Source organism: Lepidochelys kempii, chromosome 4 (assembly GCF_965140285.1).
Source record: "Lepidochelys kempii isolate rLepKem1 chromosome 4, rLepKem1.hap1, whole genome shotgun sequence".
Lineage (NCBI taxonomy): Eukaryota > Metazoa > Chordata > Testudines > Cheloniidae > Lepidochelys > Lepidochelys kempii.
Window position 1 is genome coordinate 15219008 of NC_136383.1, and position 15434 is coordinate 15234441.

Consider the following 15434-nt stretch of genomic DNA (forward strand, 5'->3'; position numbering starts at 1 on the left):
TGGGATGATTTAATTGAGGATTGGTCCTGCTTTGAGCAGGGGGTTGGACTAGATGACCTCCTGAGGTCCCTTCCAACCCTGATATTCTATGATTCTATGATTCTATGAAAGTCCACCTGAAAAGGAGAATGGGGAGATCACAGAAATACATGGGGACTAAAACCTCCACTCTCCAGGGGACCCAGAGCTGGTTGTCCCAACCAAATAGTGGATGGTGCTGGACAGAGAGGGAACATGGATAGGATGCTCAGGAGAACTGATCCAGTCCATTTCCAGGACAGCTGGTGGGTTCCTGCGGAGATATGGCTCTGAATTAAAACTTCCTTCCCCTGCCAGATTCCAGCACCTTGCTCTGGAGATAACTTCTCCTCCATCTCAAATTAACTGGTCAGACCCGGCACAGAAGGAATCAAATTCCAACCTTCTGACCCAGCAGGAGTGAACCAAGTCCATTGTAATTAAAACAACAAAAAGCCCCAATGCACAAAAATTGTTGTGTGCTTATAAGTATTTTAAAGCAATCCCTTTTTTAATCTGGAGCTGAGCAAACAAAAAAAGAGCACTAACAAATTAAAAAAAATCTCACTGAGGTCAGTATATCTACTTTTGACATTCTATAACAGTGATCTCTTTGCAGAGCACTTAGTCAGCCTAGAAAGCCACAAAGTCCTGGGAAGGCATCCTGACCTCTCTTTGTTTGGCCGTGACATTGCATCCTCACAACACAATGTCATCACGTATTCAGGCAAAGCAATGAAGCAAACATTGCAATGCAATGTCAAGTGCACACTTCATAGTTACTTTGTGGCTCTCTGGGATGCCATTCCAAATAATATCTCCTATAGTTCTCCACTCTCCAGATGCTTGAAGGGACAATGAATGACCCAATCCATTACTCAGTATGCATTACACTGTTTCAGTGTGTCAAGCGGCAACAGAAGCACTCTGTGGTAAGTACTCTGGCTAATGTCAGTCTTGCAACTTTAATATGGGCATCAGGGGTTCAATCCAACTCCCATTTAAATCTACCATTGACTTTGGTGAGAGTTGGCAAGGGCTCTCCATGCCCGGAACAACCACATGGTGCATTTCCCCTACTACTGTTTTGCAAATGTGTGTATAAATTATTCCCTCTCAGTGGAAAGAGGATGCAGGGGAGGATTGTTTCAGGTATGGGGTATATACTTTACAGATGAACCACAATCAAAACACCAGATCTGAACATCCCCAAAGTTTGCGGTATTCAACATTTGGATCCAAATTGTGAGTCCTGAGCACATCGTTTATGTATTTATATAGAGAGAACTAGAGGTGAAATATTATTGTTGTTCTTGTTTTAACCTCAGAAATAAAACAGAATTTACAATTAAACAGTTAAACCTTTGATTACTTTGTATACATTAGGTAAAAAACTCACACAGGGCCCAACCCTGCCCTTTAATGAAATTGCAAGGATCTCTATCCTGTACAGGAAAATCCCTGTCTGGGGTGGAAAGCTCAAAGCCTATTCCCCATGCTAGTACATTAAGAAATGTGAGGACCTTGGGAAGACTGCAGGAAGATGGAGCTAGATCAGTCACAGATCTGGAGTTACTAATTTTTTTTGTATGACATCCTATGCTGTCTAACCATATTCATATAGCTGATTTCTGGGGGTGAGGGGTGGGGAATGGGCAGCAATCCCATAATTCCTTACTAGGAGGTTGGGTACCTGGGTGACATGCACACAGAGTGGCACCAACATTGGGCAATGCATTCTGGGGTGTCCTACCACAGCTAGGAGGAAAGAGAACAAGTTACACAGTCAGGGAGTCTTGTCCCAAGGGAAAAAGCAACGTGCCAGCCTGGTTACAGGATGCCAAACATGCCAGTCTAGGACAAACACTGTTATATCTGCCATGGTTACTAGACATGCAAATAATATTTAAAGCCAGTTATGTCAATACCTGGTTACAAACTCAAGGTATGTCTAGACTGCAATCAGGTGGTGTGTTTGCAGCACATGTAAAGATACCTGAGCTAGCTTTGATCTAGCTAGATTTAGCTGGATCAAAGGTAGCTCGAGTAACAATATCAGGGAAGCTATGGCAGTATAGACATTGGCTGCTCGAATGTGTACTCAGGGTCCTCAGTGGGTGGGTGCCACCAAGGCTTTGCTGCTAGCTTGGGGATGTTTACATGTGCTGCAATCACATCTCTGGATTGCAGTCTAGATATACCCTGCCTCAGTTAAAAGTTCTAGTGAGTCATGAGCCTAAGGGCTGAGCCTTCCACCTCAAGAAGTAGTTCTGATAGTTTGTAAGCCCATTAGGAGTCCGAGGGTCAGTGCCCGCAATTCCGAGTCAAGTTGTTAGATCAGCGATGTCCTGAAGCTTTGCAAAGAAGGAGATCCATTTCTTGGTTCAAACAAATCTGAATAGGCCTGAAACTTTACACTTGTCTGCCTGTCCAAAATTTCCCTGGAGACACCCAATATTATGAATAGGATGAACAGAACACCCATCTGTACATTTCATTGGCTTCAATGGGATATAAGCACATGCTTAATGGCTTTGCTGAGTTAGTGATGGGATTCCCTATGTGCTCAGGTGCTTTGCTGAATTGGGGCCCAAGTCCTCAAGCATGAGATTTCAGTAGAAAAAGAATTGAGCCCAGTATATCTCTCAGCTTTCAAAGGCCCAAATGTGGCCATATACCTTGATCCTTTACTCAAAGAAGGAATTCAGATACCCTGGTGACAGACAGAGTAGTTCCATGGAAGTCAATAGGGAAAGGGAAAAATAAATTTTATTCCCTTAGGGCCAGATTCTGCCATTCTTAGTCAAACTAAATAGTGTATTATTCCACAAAACATCCCATTGAAGTCAGTGGGAATGCTTGCTGAGTAGGATTCTACTCAATGTAAGTAAGTGTATTAAAATCTGACCCATACGAATCTTAAGAAGACATGGAATATATTCCTTTAGCATAATTATATTTGCTGTAACTTTGTTTCCATAGTGCAATATACCAGTAAGTAAGGAGGTATGGTTTCATTTTGGATAAAATGGGGCAAAATTTAAAATGCTTTATTTTCACTGCTTTTCCCTTTAGCCAAATTTAATCCGCCCTAGTTTTGCATATGTTAAAATGAGAGACATACCCCAATAGGGTGTCTTGAATGGACACACTAATACACACTAATGTTATCCAGCTCGATAAGCCCTGCCAAAAAAAAAAAAAAAAAGATTTTGACCTTGTGCATGCGTCTCCAGCTCCGAAGTAACTACACTTCCTCTGAATCAGAATGTGTCATCCAAAATGCAGATCAGTTCTACTCCTGTATTTCTGGTGCAAATCCTTTATAACAATAAATGTGAGAGACTAAATTTGTGTGAACTGGAGGGAAATTTGGGTCTGAAATAAGGGACATCACCGAAAACCAGGGACAGCTGAGATGTATTTGGCCAAGAGGTCTCCTAACAGGATACAAATAATTGCTTTGATGGCATGACACAGTGTCAGTGAGCCATATGGTTGAAATGATTGGCCTCTGCTGGTTTGTGTCATAGCCGACTTTGAACGGAACAGAGTTTGTTGGGTTTTTTTGGTGTGTTCATAGGAAGAGAGGTCTGTTAAGTTTAACAGAGATATAGGCTATTGTATGGGCATTTAGCCCTGATCCGACAAAGACTTATGCATATACTTAACAGTATATACATGAATAGTCCCAGTCACATCAGTGGACTACTCGTATGTTAAAGGTTACGTACATTCGTAAGTTTTTGTGGGATCGGGACCCAACAAAAGACATTCTCTGCATTTCTAATGATCATGTGTCAGTCATCTGAAAGATGACTTAAGGTTTTAAAACAATCTTAAGACATATATAAATAAATGCACATTTCCAATAAGCAAAGCAGTAAACAATCAAATGTGAAATTATTGCGTAAACCAAGGACGATGGGGTTTTTCAAAAGGAAACTACGATTTCTTTTTGTCAGAGTGATCTGAAAAGTATTGTGATTTATTCTGGGATTTCTGTCATCCTAGGTATTTTGGAAATATTTGCTGTGTCTCAGGGGATTGTAGGAATACGAGGAGTTTTCAGCAACAAATTTTTAGCGATGTCAAAAAAAGGAAAACTCCATGCAAGTGTAAGTAAAAACTGAATTACCAGTATATATTGTTTGTTAAAGGCATTGTGGCAACTTCACATGTACCCGGTAGCAAAAGCAGTTTTCCTGGGGCTCAATCCTGTAAGGTGCTCAGCACCCACGTACTGTGCTGAGTGCCCTCAACCTCCATGACCTCAATGAGGAGTGCCTTTCAGGATGGAGCCATAGGTAGGTAAAAAACAGACAATTAGATGACAGGTAGATATAAAAATTGGAAGCTCTGGATAATATTTATTACATTTTTACCAAAGAATTTTATTTTTTGGCAATCAGATTTCTGTCTTCAAAACAGTAGGCTCTTTGTTCAATAATGTCTTCTCATTAGAGAAAGGAAGTAGATTTTCACAGTTAGTTTTATCCATGTGTTTCCTTAAGAAAAAGATGAGGAGACACAGAACTGGGGTCAGATCCTATGTTTGTTGAAACAGATGGAAATTAAGATGCAGACTTGGCACTTCAGCTCAGTTTGCTCTGAGGGCATATGATGGAATGGAGACATCCCAGTTGTAATAGCATGTAATACCACGCAGAGGGAGAAAGAAAAGGAAAGAAGAGAAAATACTATGTCCCCAGTTCAAGCAGGTATCCCTATTCAGAAAAGCTAGGTCACTGAGGGGCCTGTATTTTAACCTGGAGTATGTGTTTGACCTTAAGCGCACCCTTTAACTTATCCTCATGCTTAGATGCTTTCTTTACCTGGGGCCACCATGCACTAATCCCCTTACCGTTAGTCCCTGATTTGGGGGCTAGTGATTGTTGCAGAATACAGCACACAAGTGCGCATAGCCCTTCCTTCTACCACTTTCCCAAATTCCTCATACAGCCACATAAGTATTAAGTGGCCCCTCTTGTCCCACTGAATATAATGGCAAAACTCTTACTGATTTCAATGGGAGCAGGAGCAGGTCTCTGCTGATTGCCCTTTTGCAATGTGCCGTGTGACCTTAATTTCCATCGACTTCAGTGAAAACTATGAGAGTTGAGGGCACTCGGCACCTTACAGGATCAGTCCCTAGTAATGTAAGCTGTGAGATTTCAACAAAATACAGACTCCCAAAGTGAGAGCATTATTTCTATTTTTTAAATCAGAGTAACATTTGACTATTTAATTTCATTTAAAAAAATATTTTCCCCTTTTGTTTTTCTACATATTGGTTATACTATAGGTTCCAATATGCTTTTCCAGATATCTATAACCTTTTTAAAAATCAAGGATATTCTGTCCTTTTTGCTTTTGCTATTATTGGGGACAAGGGAATGTTTATTAATGTAACAAATCATAACATTTACTCTGCTAATGTAAAAATAACACTTCCTAAAATGTATATATCCTAATGGGTAAGTCCTAAAAAAAGAAAATGTCTTTAACACAGAGGTGTCATACAAACAACCTGTGATCTGGATTCAGCCTAGATGATGCATTTATGTGACCCACATAGTAAATCCAGAATCTGAAGAATCTAAGCTTTTATTTTAACAAAAAGCAAGTTTCTAGCTCTCAAGGTTATGAAGAAAATCTCCCAAATAAAAAGCAAGTGTTACAGAACCAATTACACTGCCTGAGTCTGCAGACAGCCTGAAACGTTTAGAGGTCTGAACCCCCACAGCCTCCCATTAATTTCACTGATTTGTTAACTCTGAAACCTAATGCCAGTCTAAGCATTTCATTGCTTATTTTAGCAATTGGAATGGGGTTGGGAGTGTAACCTACAAGTGAAGAGAAGGGAATTGGGAGTTAGTGCAGGGAGGGAAATACAGAGGGAAGAAAAAAGGAGAGACACAAAGTCAGGGAAGAGGAAGAGAAGCATACAGAAGAAGATAGAGAAAGAAGAGACACTTAGAGCAGAAGTAATGGTGATCTTAAAGGGAGCAGATTTTCCCTTTGAGTAATACTGACTGCAAGGACAAGGTATCGAACAAATAATAAAGAACAATAATGACTACAAGTGTAGTTTTTTACCTAAAGAACACATTGTATGTACAAATCTCCCATCACAATCAGTGGGAGATTCATAGTGGATTGAAAGGAGTCTTCAAATTTTACCCCATTCAACTGACAATTATTTAAAAAATGAAATTCATAGATTCCAAGGCCAGAAGGGATCACTGTGATCATCTAGTCTGACCTCTTGTATAACCCAGGCCAGAGAACTTGCTCCAAATAATTCTTAGAAAAATATCCCATCTTTATTTAAAAATGGTCAGAGATGGAGAATCCACCACAACTCTTCATAAATTGTTCCAATGGTTATTTACTCTCACTGTTAAAAAATTTATGCCTTATTTCCAGTCTGAATTTGTCTAGCGTCAGCTTCCAGCCATTGGATCATGTTATACCTTTCTCTGCTAGATTGAAGAGCCCATTATTAAATATCTGTTCCCCATGTAGGTACTTACAGACTATAATCAAATCACCCCATAACCTTCTCTTTGTTAAACTAGATAGATTAAGCTCCTTGAGTCTATCACTATAAGATAGGTTTTCGAATCCTTTCATCCTCATGGCTTTTCTCAGAACCCTCCCTCTCCAATTTTTCAACATCCTTCTTGAATTGCGAACACCAGCACTGGACACAGGATTCCAGGAGCAGTCGCACCAGTGCCAAATGCAGAGGTAAAATAACTTCTCAGCTCCTTCTCGAGCTTCTCCTGTTTATGCATCCCAGGATCGCATTATCCTTTTGGCCACAGCGTTGCATTGGGAGCTTATGTTCAGCTGATTATCCACTATGACCCCCAAATCTTTTTCAGCGTTACAGCTTCCCGGGATAGCGTCCCCCATCATATAAGTGTGGCCTACATTCTTTGTTCCTAGATGTACACATTTACATTTAGCTATATTAAAATGTATATTATATGCTTGTGCCCAGTTTACCAAGTGATCCAGATCACTCTGCACTGGTGACCTGTGCTCTCCATTATTTACCACTCCCCCATAGTTTTGTGTTATCTGCAAACTTCATCGGGGATGTTTTCTCCCAGGTCACTGATAAAACTGTTAAATAGCGTAGGACCAAGAACCAGTCCCTGCGGGACCCCACCAGAAACACACCAACTCAGTTGATTCCCCATTTATGATTACATTTTGAGACCGAAGTTTTTAATCCATTTAATGTGTGCCATGTTAAGTTTACAGTGCTCCGTTTTTTTAATCAAAATGTTGGTCGTACCAAGTCAAACGCCTTGTAGAAATCTATGTGCCTGACATCAACACGAGTACCTTTATCAACCAAACCTGTATGCTCATCAGATTTGACCCTCTCCCCAAAATGAGTCTGACACGTCTGCTGTAAGGAGACCAAATCCACTGGTAAGGGCTTCTAGCAAGGTAACAATGCGGGGCTCACAGCAGCAGAGCTCCTTCATTTAAGCCTGATGGGGGCATCAAGCGAAACGTATGTTGTGTATCTGACTCTTTGTCACTGTGCTCTCTGAACTGAATGAAAAGGCAAGAAGAAACACATTAATAACTGACTGCTGGGAGCTGATTCACCACTGGGCTGCTGCAGACAATAGCAACAGGGTGCTCAAGTGCCTTGAGCTTGCTATTGCATTTTACAGAGGACTACAGGATATCATAGGTATTTATATGGTTCCCACCACTGTACTGTTTGAGCACCTCACCATCATTAATGTATTTATTCTCCCACTACCCCTGTGAGGTCGGAGAGTGTGATTATCCCCATTTTACCTACGGGGAGCTGAGGCACAAGGAGGCTAAATGACTTGTTCAAGGCTGCACAGAAAGTCTGTGGCAGAGGAGGGACTTAGATCCAGGTCTCCAAAGTCCTACGTTAGTGCTATACTCACTGGAGCATCCTTCTCCACTGCTCTGCCACCATTACTCCCACTGAGAAGTCCTTGACTGCATGGGGAGATGTATTGATTTCGGCAGGATGACAGAGCAAGGTATTACTGAACATGAGTAAGAGTGACCAAAGTGTGTCAGGCCAGCCAGGGTCTTCCCACAGCCAGAATACCCACGAGTTCTGCTAATCCAGAGGCCACAATTTAAAGCTGGTCTTCCCTTAGTAGATGGCAATGGTATCACCACTTGGCATCACAAGGTGGGGCAAACTCTTGGCTGAGAGCAGCTGCCTCAAGGGGAATACCAAGTGCCTGCATGCCACACTCCATCCTGAGGCACAAATCAAGCCCTGGTTTTTATTGTCATTTATAAGATAGGCTGCCTAGCACCTACAGGCATAAACATGATTATTCTCTTTTTATTTAATCATCATGCAATAGGAAAATTCAGCATGCTCTAGGAAAAATATGCTGAATAAAACCATTCCTCTCTAAGAGGGATGGCCTTTTGCTTTAAGTAAAACACAGGTGCTTTGTAAAAAGAAGAGTCTTCAGAAAAGAAAGATAAAGGCACCTACAATTACCATAATAGGTTTTCCTTAACTGCAGCTTCAATGTTAAGAGGATGTTGAAAATAACACTTTTGTATAAATCTCAGGACAGTCAAGTAACTACTGGCTAGATTATGCTTAAAAATCTGTTCTTTTCAGTGGCATCCAATACCTTCATTATTCCGTTTTAAGTTTTGATTTATGTCCCGGCATTAGCAGAAATTAAATTAAACCCTTGTCAGCATATGGTTAATTGTCACCAAAAAAAACCCCACAGTGTTATAAATGGACACCAATTAGACAGGTCAGACTGAAAGGTTAGGACACATGATTCCTCAGTCAGATGAAAGCAACAAATTTGTAGAAACTTGACCCAAATGTCTAAAGATTGCTGGGCTAAATAATGCAGATAATGCAAAAACAGCATCTGTTGTTCTTTCCTGTCCTGGCAGGATAAAGTTATTTCTTGGCCTAATGAGTTTTAAACAGTACAAAGCAAATCCTGCGCCTGTCACTCACTGCACCTCTTTGATATAAAAGTCATTCCGATGACTTTGAGCGAACTGTAGATAAAAGTAATTCCTACAATTATTTGGGGTCCTTCTAAACCAATTCTCTAGGACCTGTTTTCTCTTATCTGAGCTTAGTGCTTTAAATTAGCCGTCTTTCTTTAGATGGCAACTTAATTAAATTATAAAGTGGTTCATTTTTAAGGAAACTGGATTCAGAAATAATATTAAAACTAGCAATTATCAGTTCCATGCACAGATGGGTTCTTTCTAATTTTTAAGTCCTCAGTTAGATGTTTCAACATTATTATCATTAAATGGCTGAGCTCTGGTTTGGTCTTGATCTCAAAAGAGGGTTTGGTATTAGCATAAATGCAGAAATATTTTCCTACAGGGTTGAAGGTAATTTTCCTTTGTTAAGAATTGTTCTAAATTAATAATTATGGGCTAAATGCTTCAGTCCTCACTCAGGCAAATCTCCTATTGAATTTCATTTAAAAATTGAATTGACTTTATGACTTGTCCCTATAGTTCTATTTGTATTTCCTATGTAACAGTTTCTGAACAGGTGCCAACATTCAGTGACCAAATGATACGTAGAGTTGAATAGAGTCGTTGCAGCTTTTTAGATGGAACATGCTTTAGTTAGATATTGCTTTTCAAAATTGAAAACGTCTGGTTTTGAAAATGCAAAATGTTTTATTTTTTAAATTTCAATTTTTGAAAAATGGAATGGGAGGGGGTGGGGCAGAATCATAAAAAATAATTATAATCAAAAAAGAAAAAAACAGTGAATTGCCAACCCTGCAAAATGAAAACAACTTCAACATTTTTCAGAAAATCGGGTTTTCCTTTTTTTGCCCTGATTTAAAGTTGTAAGACAGTCTGCCTGGGTAAAGCCCCTTCTTAGCAACATTGTTATTCTTTGTTGATGAGATCCTCATTGTACTCCCATACATTTATTTATGGAAACGACTTGGTATTTCAGCTCACTGCATTGCTGAACTGCAGGCCCATCAATGGCTTTTCAGTGTCACAAATGCTTTCTTGTTCAGATTTCAAAAATCACTTCAAGTATGTGGACTCCACTTTGAATCTCTATTGACGTGTGCTGTTACACTGAAAGTCACTGGGCAGCTGGCAAACAATTCAAGTGCTGTATCTGACCCTGATGTGTTTGTCAGGGGAAAGAGAATCAGATTGGAAATATTTTAGTATGTGTTTGTTTGTCTGTTCTCTTGCCATGTTGGACGCGGAGAGTGGGACTTGTAAAAGCGCTCGGCATCACTCTGTCCCTATTGAAATCAAAGGGACATTTCCCAAAGCGGGGAGAGAGAGCGATAGGGAAAATAAGGGAGTGAAAGGGAGGAAAATTGAAACAAAACAAAACTGAAAAATCAAACGAACCATTCATTTTGAATGAAAAAGTGAAAAAAAAATTGTTTTGACCCCATTTGATTGGAATGGAAACATGTTTTTAGCTGTGCCATCAAAAAAATCAGAAGGTTCAGTGAAAAAATTCACATGACATTTGTGTGAGACGTTTCACAGAAAATAATTCCCATTTTTCAGCTAGCCCTAGTCATCCCCTCTGAGGAGACATTCAAAGGCAGCAATGGTGGGTGCCATTATAGGAACCAGACAGACAGATTAGATGGGCATGCATGGGGGTAGATAGAACCTTTCATACCAGAGGTGTTTCCAAAGTTTTGAAATAAAAGTTTGATGCCCATAGTGAAGTCATTATATATTATTGCTCAATGTGAAAGCTATTATAGACTCAGCGACAATAGCTTGCCCAAACCCTTGAACAATGCAAGCTCTTTTTTTGAGAAAGAGAATGTTGTCCAGGGCACTGGGGTTATTCTTTACTCTCTTTTCCAAAAGGTGGCCAGGTGTTATCCGGGAACCACAGTTCCCTTGGGAGTTCCAAAGAAATTCCAAAGGAATGACAAATGAGATTCCCAAAGCTCCCAGACCCCCGAGATCTTTAATTTCCCACTGAACAGATTTCTAAAGGACAGATTTATTTCTTCAGATTTATTATTCAGACAAAGGGCAAAACTTCTAGCTATGCAGCCTGCCCCTAATACTGTACAGCATTGTCAATGTTGGGTATCTTCTCGAGCCCGCAATCTTCTAGCCACGCCGACACATACTCTAATATATTTATTGACCTTCACAGTGAACGAAGCCATTTTAAGCTTAATTTGCACACCTCTGTGTATGCGTGTATTAGTAAGTAATAAGCATCCACCAAATATTCGCAACAACTCATAAAAAGAAAATGAAATTCAGGTAGAGGCCTCCCTATTTCAACCTCAGGTTCTACGGGTTCGCTCATCGTTGATTCCAAAGGCAGTTGAGCAAATGTAATGTCCCAAAACACAAAGGGCCTGTTCTTTTTGTTGATTCAGATCCTGGCAGGAAACAGAGGACCTGCTTCAGTGCCCTCAATTGCATCAATACTTTTAATTCCTTTGTCCTAGCCTGTATGGCCAGACTTATAGTAGAGAAAGAAAAAAGAAAAAAAGAAAGAAAGAATGACTCTGACCTTCAGAACACATGTCTGGTGTACTGAATGTAGCCACCTTTTATACTCTCTTGGGGTCCATCACTCAGGATAGGATAGTGTTAGAATCCCAGTAATGTATGTCTCCAGCCTTGATCTCCCCTGCTTGGAAATAGTAAAGCTGTAACAAAATTTGGATTGTGCTAGTAGGCCAGAACTAAGTTGGTGTCCAGAAAAAAATAACCAGGTGATAATACAACCCAGGAAAATGTCTCCGAGTACCCACACACTCTGAGTGCAATCAATAAAATACCATTTTATTAATAATACTAAATTAAAAGCACAGGTAAGTAAGGACTGGGTCCTGCAGTACAGTGATTTCCATAAGTGTTTTGTCTGCACTATGCCTCTATGGTTTCAACTTGGATTTGATCCCAGAAAGAAAGAGAGCTAGAAGATAGTATGGCCACTATTACTCAGGTGGCTGTGCTTGTCTTTTCCCAGCCCTGGAAGGATGATTCATGGATATGGAGGGCTGAGGATAGAGATTGGGTAGGCCGGGTGAATCGAGGTTGTGGGAGAGTGGTTAGGGCAATACTGGGCATGGTGAGCATGGGAGAATATTGTCCCTTACTCCAGCCCTGTGGAGAAACGCTGGGGAGGATGATAGCCGCAGGCAGTGCTATCTTTTCTAAGGCCCCCTCCCTGGAAGTCCCAGTGGCAGCTGTTGGCAGCAATCTGGGGGACACTGGGTCAAGACCTCTGCACAGATAGCCCTGACTTCCTGCATGGATCCCTGGAGCCTGCCAGCAGTGTTCATGGGCCCCCTGGTCTTTTCTGTGGGGTGCAGGGCATGCTCCATCTTCTGAATATGCAAAGTGGGGAAGTGCAGACATGTCCTCCTCTGAGACACCACTGGTAGCCCACTGATTGTACTATGACAATGGGTAATCTGGGCCTCTCCGGTGCGTGCAGTTTCTCTCCCCCTAGGAACTAGCAGTGTGGAAGTCGCATGTCTCCACAGTGGCTTCCAGGTGCCTTGGAACTGACCCATGCTGCCAGGCTTCCCTTGCTGGTGGATGCACCCAGAAATCCCCATCCAGGGGTATGCCAAGAGCAGAAGTGATTCTTCACAGCAGTTGGTGCTGTCCCAGAATGCATTGAGTTTTACTTGGATTTACCACTGGTATCCTCTGGGATTAACCAACGCATGGCCCTCTGTCCCTCTTTTCTCCTGAAGTTCCCTAACCCCATAACTGTCTGTGTTGGGAGAGATCCATGCAAAGACAGCAACCTCAACAAAGAAATCTTCAGGGGACAACTCCTCCTCTTTGTGGATTTGTCTCTTTTCCATCTCAATGCTGTATCCTTCTCAGGGTAACAGATTACTCATGTAAGTAAGGGTTCCAGGATTCAGTGTTTTAGAGAGTGGCTAGGAATTTAGCTCAAGCCTTTATTTCTGGAAGAGGAATGTTCATTTATGTATAACACATCATGTTGGATAACAAAAGGCAGAGAAAGCAAAAATGCATAATTAAAACAATTCTTTCTTCTTTCAAGCAAAGACCTAAAGGAGATTAAAGTGAAGTTGTTATGGAAAAGATGCAATACAGGTCAAGGACATTGCCATTTGAATTCTAGAATTCAACTCCTTTAAACAAAATATGGGTTTAATAATGCGATATCAAGCAAATCTGACCATTTTCTAATTGATTCTAAAACATTGTTTCTTTTTGCTTTGCACTGCATCAGACTTTTAAGTTAAAAAGCCCAGCATCCCTTTTAAAATAAATAGATTTGAATAATCTACTTTGAAATCAAACTTTGTTGCACTTAGAAATCACTTTAGATGATCTCAGGACACCAATTAACTCTCTCATCATTAGATTCGAGAAGTGGCTAATTCCTGGAGGGCTGCTGCTTAAGAATATTAATAAATAAAAATCTTAAAGGTGTGTGTCTGAAGATTATTAAGGCCCTATTCTGTCTTTTTGTATTTATACATACATCTCAGTATCCAGCCCTTCCATTAGGAAAAATGCACTATGATCTCCTGTGATTTCATCTAGGCGGAGATTTACTTAGCTTACATTTCACAGCTGCCCTGATGTCTGACCATGGCAAAACGTCAACTTCTCACTTTTTATGGCTGATGAACTGACTGGCCTTATTCCTGCACTCTGTTAACACACGCAAGAAAGGACTTGTTTCAGTGTTCTCATGAAAAATTATTGAGACTAGGGTTGATATTTTCAAAGTTCACTAGGGGATTTAGCCACTCAACTTAATGGGAGCTGGTGATTGAATCCTCCCATCTGCTTTGAAAATCTCTGCCCAGCTCTAGAAGGCCCTGATTCTGCAAAGACGCACATACTTAACTTTTGTGCCTTGGCCACATGTGCCCATCGGGAACTATTCCCAGTGTGTGAAATTAAGGACATGCATAAATCTTTGCAAGGTCTCAGCCCAAGAGAGAAACTCTTTTGGGATAACTGTCAAAGCCAGGGGCTCATCCAAAGCCCACTGAAGTCAATGGAAGCCAGGGGTATTTAGGGCCTAACTCTCATTGATTTCAATGGGAGCGAGGAGCCTAAATACTTTTGAGGATTTGGTCCTTAGTGCCTCTGGCAAAAGATTTAGCACCTACAATTTCCTTTATATGTTTATTTTCTGGAAAGGAACAGAACCTGCCTTTACATCAACAACATGGGAGGTGAGCTGAGGCACTCTGAGACTGGATATTCCGCGGAGTAGTATTAGAATTATACACTAAAACAGATTAATTTCCACGGAAGTGTAACATTTTCCATTACATCATTTTCTTGTTATTAATTATCTTTTATTAATAAAGAAAGGGTTATTAATTACCTTTTATATAGCTATACCTGGTATTGTATAAAGGTATCTGGCACCTTACAGATGCAACCCCATTCTTGCCACTATGTGGATTCAGAGCCGTCCGTGGACCTTCCTCTCAGATTGCGCAGGGTTTGTTTCTCAATGGGATGTTCAGATTTACTCTGACAGTCTGGGGCCTGATCCCTGGCGCCTGAAGTCCATGGAAGTCTGTCTGCTGGGAAACGGTGCACAACCAAGACAATTACTCTGCAAGGAAAAATGCTCTTTGACTGAAAGGCATTTTTAAAGGTTATCAAGCGACAACAAAACACCCAGCGTTAAAACAACGGTGTGATCAAGACTATGTGCAGTGAAGCGATGAAAAGCTGCATGCAAATTGTCATTCTGGATTATTAAGTGGCAATGCAGCAGAAAGCAATTTTTGTGAGGGCAGGAAATTAGACACACCAAAGAGAAAAAGCTAATATTCATTGAAGGAGCTGCTGCAAAGGAGACAAGGAGGCATTTTTCCTTTTGGTGGAGGATAGCGGAGAAGCAGAATGGGAAGGTTACTCCTGAGGCAGATGATAGATACCTCCAGCCAAGATTTTTAATAATGAGTGCCTCAAGTTAATCTCCTAAACCTACATTTAGACACATAAATAACCCAATTTTCAAAAGTGCTAAGCACCCAAGCAGCATCAATGAGTTGTTGGGTGCGCCTCACTTTTGAAAATCAGGCCACTCAAGTAGGCAATTATATAAGAATTGAGGAGTCTAAATTATAGGCACCTATATTGACATTGTTGGACCTCCTTTCTTACCTGGTAAAACAAAAATCTTTCAATAGACTTCTATTTGTTTGTTTTCCTAGGCCAAATTTACAGAAGACTGCAAGTTCAGGGAGAGGTTTCAAGAAAACAGCTATAACACATATGCCTCGGCAGTTTACAGGACCGAAAGGACTGGGAGAGAATGGTATGTGGCTTTGAACAAGAGGGGCAAAGCCAAAAGAGGCTGCAGTCCCCGGGTGAAACCCCAGCACATCTCCACCCATTTC

The 15434-nt window shown here is 40.8% G+C and overlaps 1 protein-coding gene across 6 annotated transcripts in view; it reads left to right on the top strand.

Annotated features, from left to right (window-relative positions):
* The window catches only part of FGF5 (fibroblast growth factor 5), a 38651-nt gene that overhangs the window by 14630 nt on the left and 8587 nt on the right, over window positions 1–15434 (top strand). For 2 of the 6 annotated variants that reach the window (XM_073340481.1, XM_073340482.2), the window contains exons 2-3: window positions 4033–4136; window positions 15249–15352. The exons of 1 other annotated variant lie outside the window; for it this stretch is intronic. In XM_073340481.1, coding sequence (XP_073196582.1) covers window positions 4033–4136; window positions 15249–15352 — 208 coding nt within the window. Of the gene's footprint in view, window positions 1–1192; window positions 1264–4032; window positions 4137–15248; window positions 15353–15434 lie in introns of those variants that run through there. 3 more of the 6 variants (XM_073340485.1, XR_012158440.2, XM_073340483.1) reach the window with 3 other exon arrangements.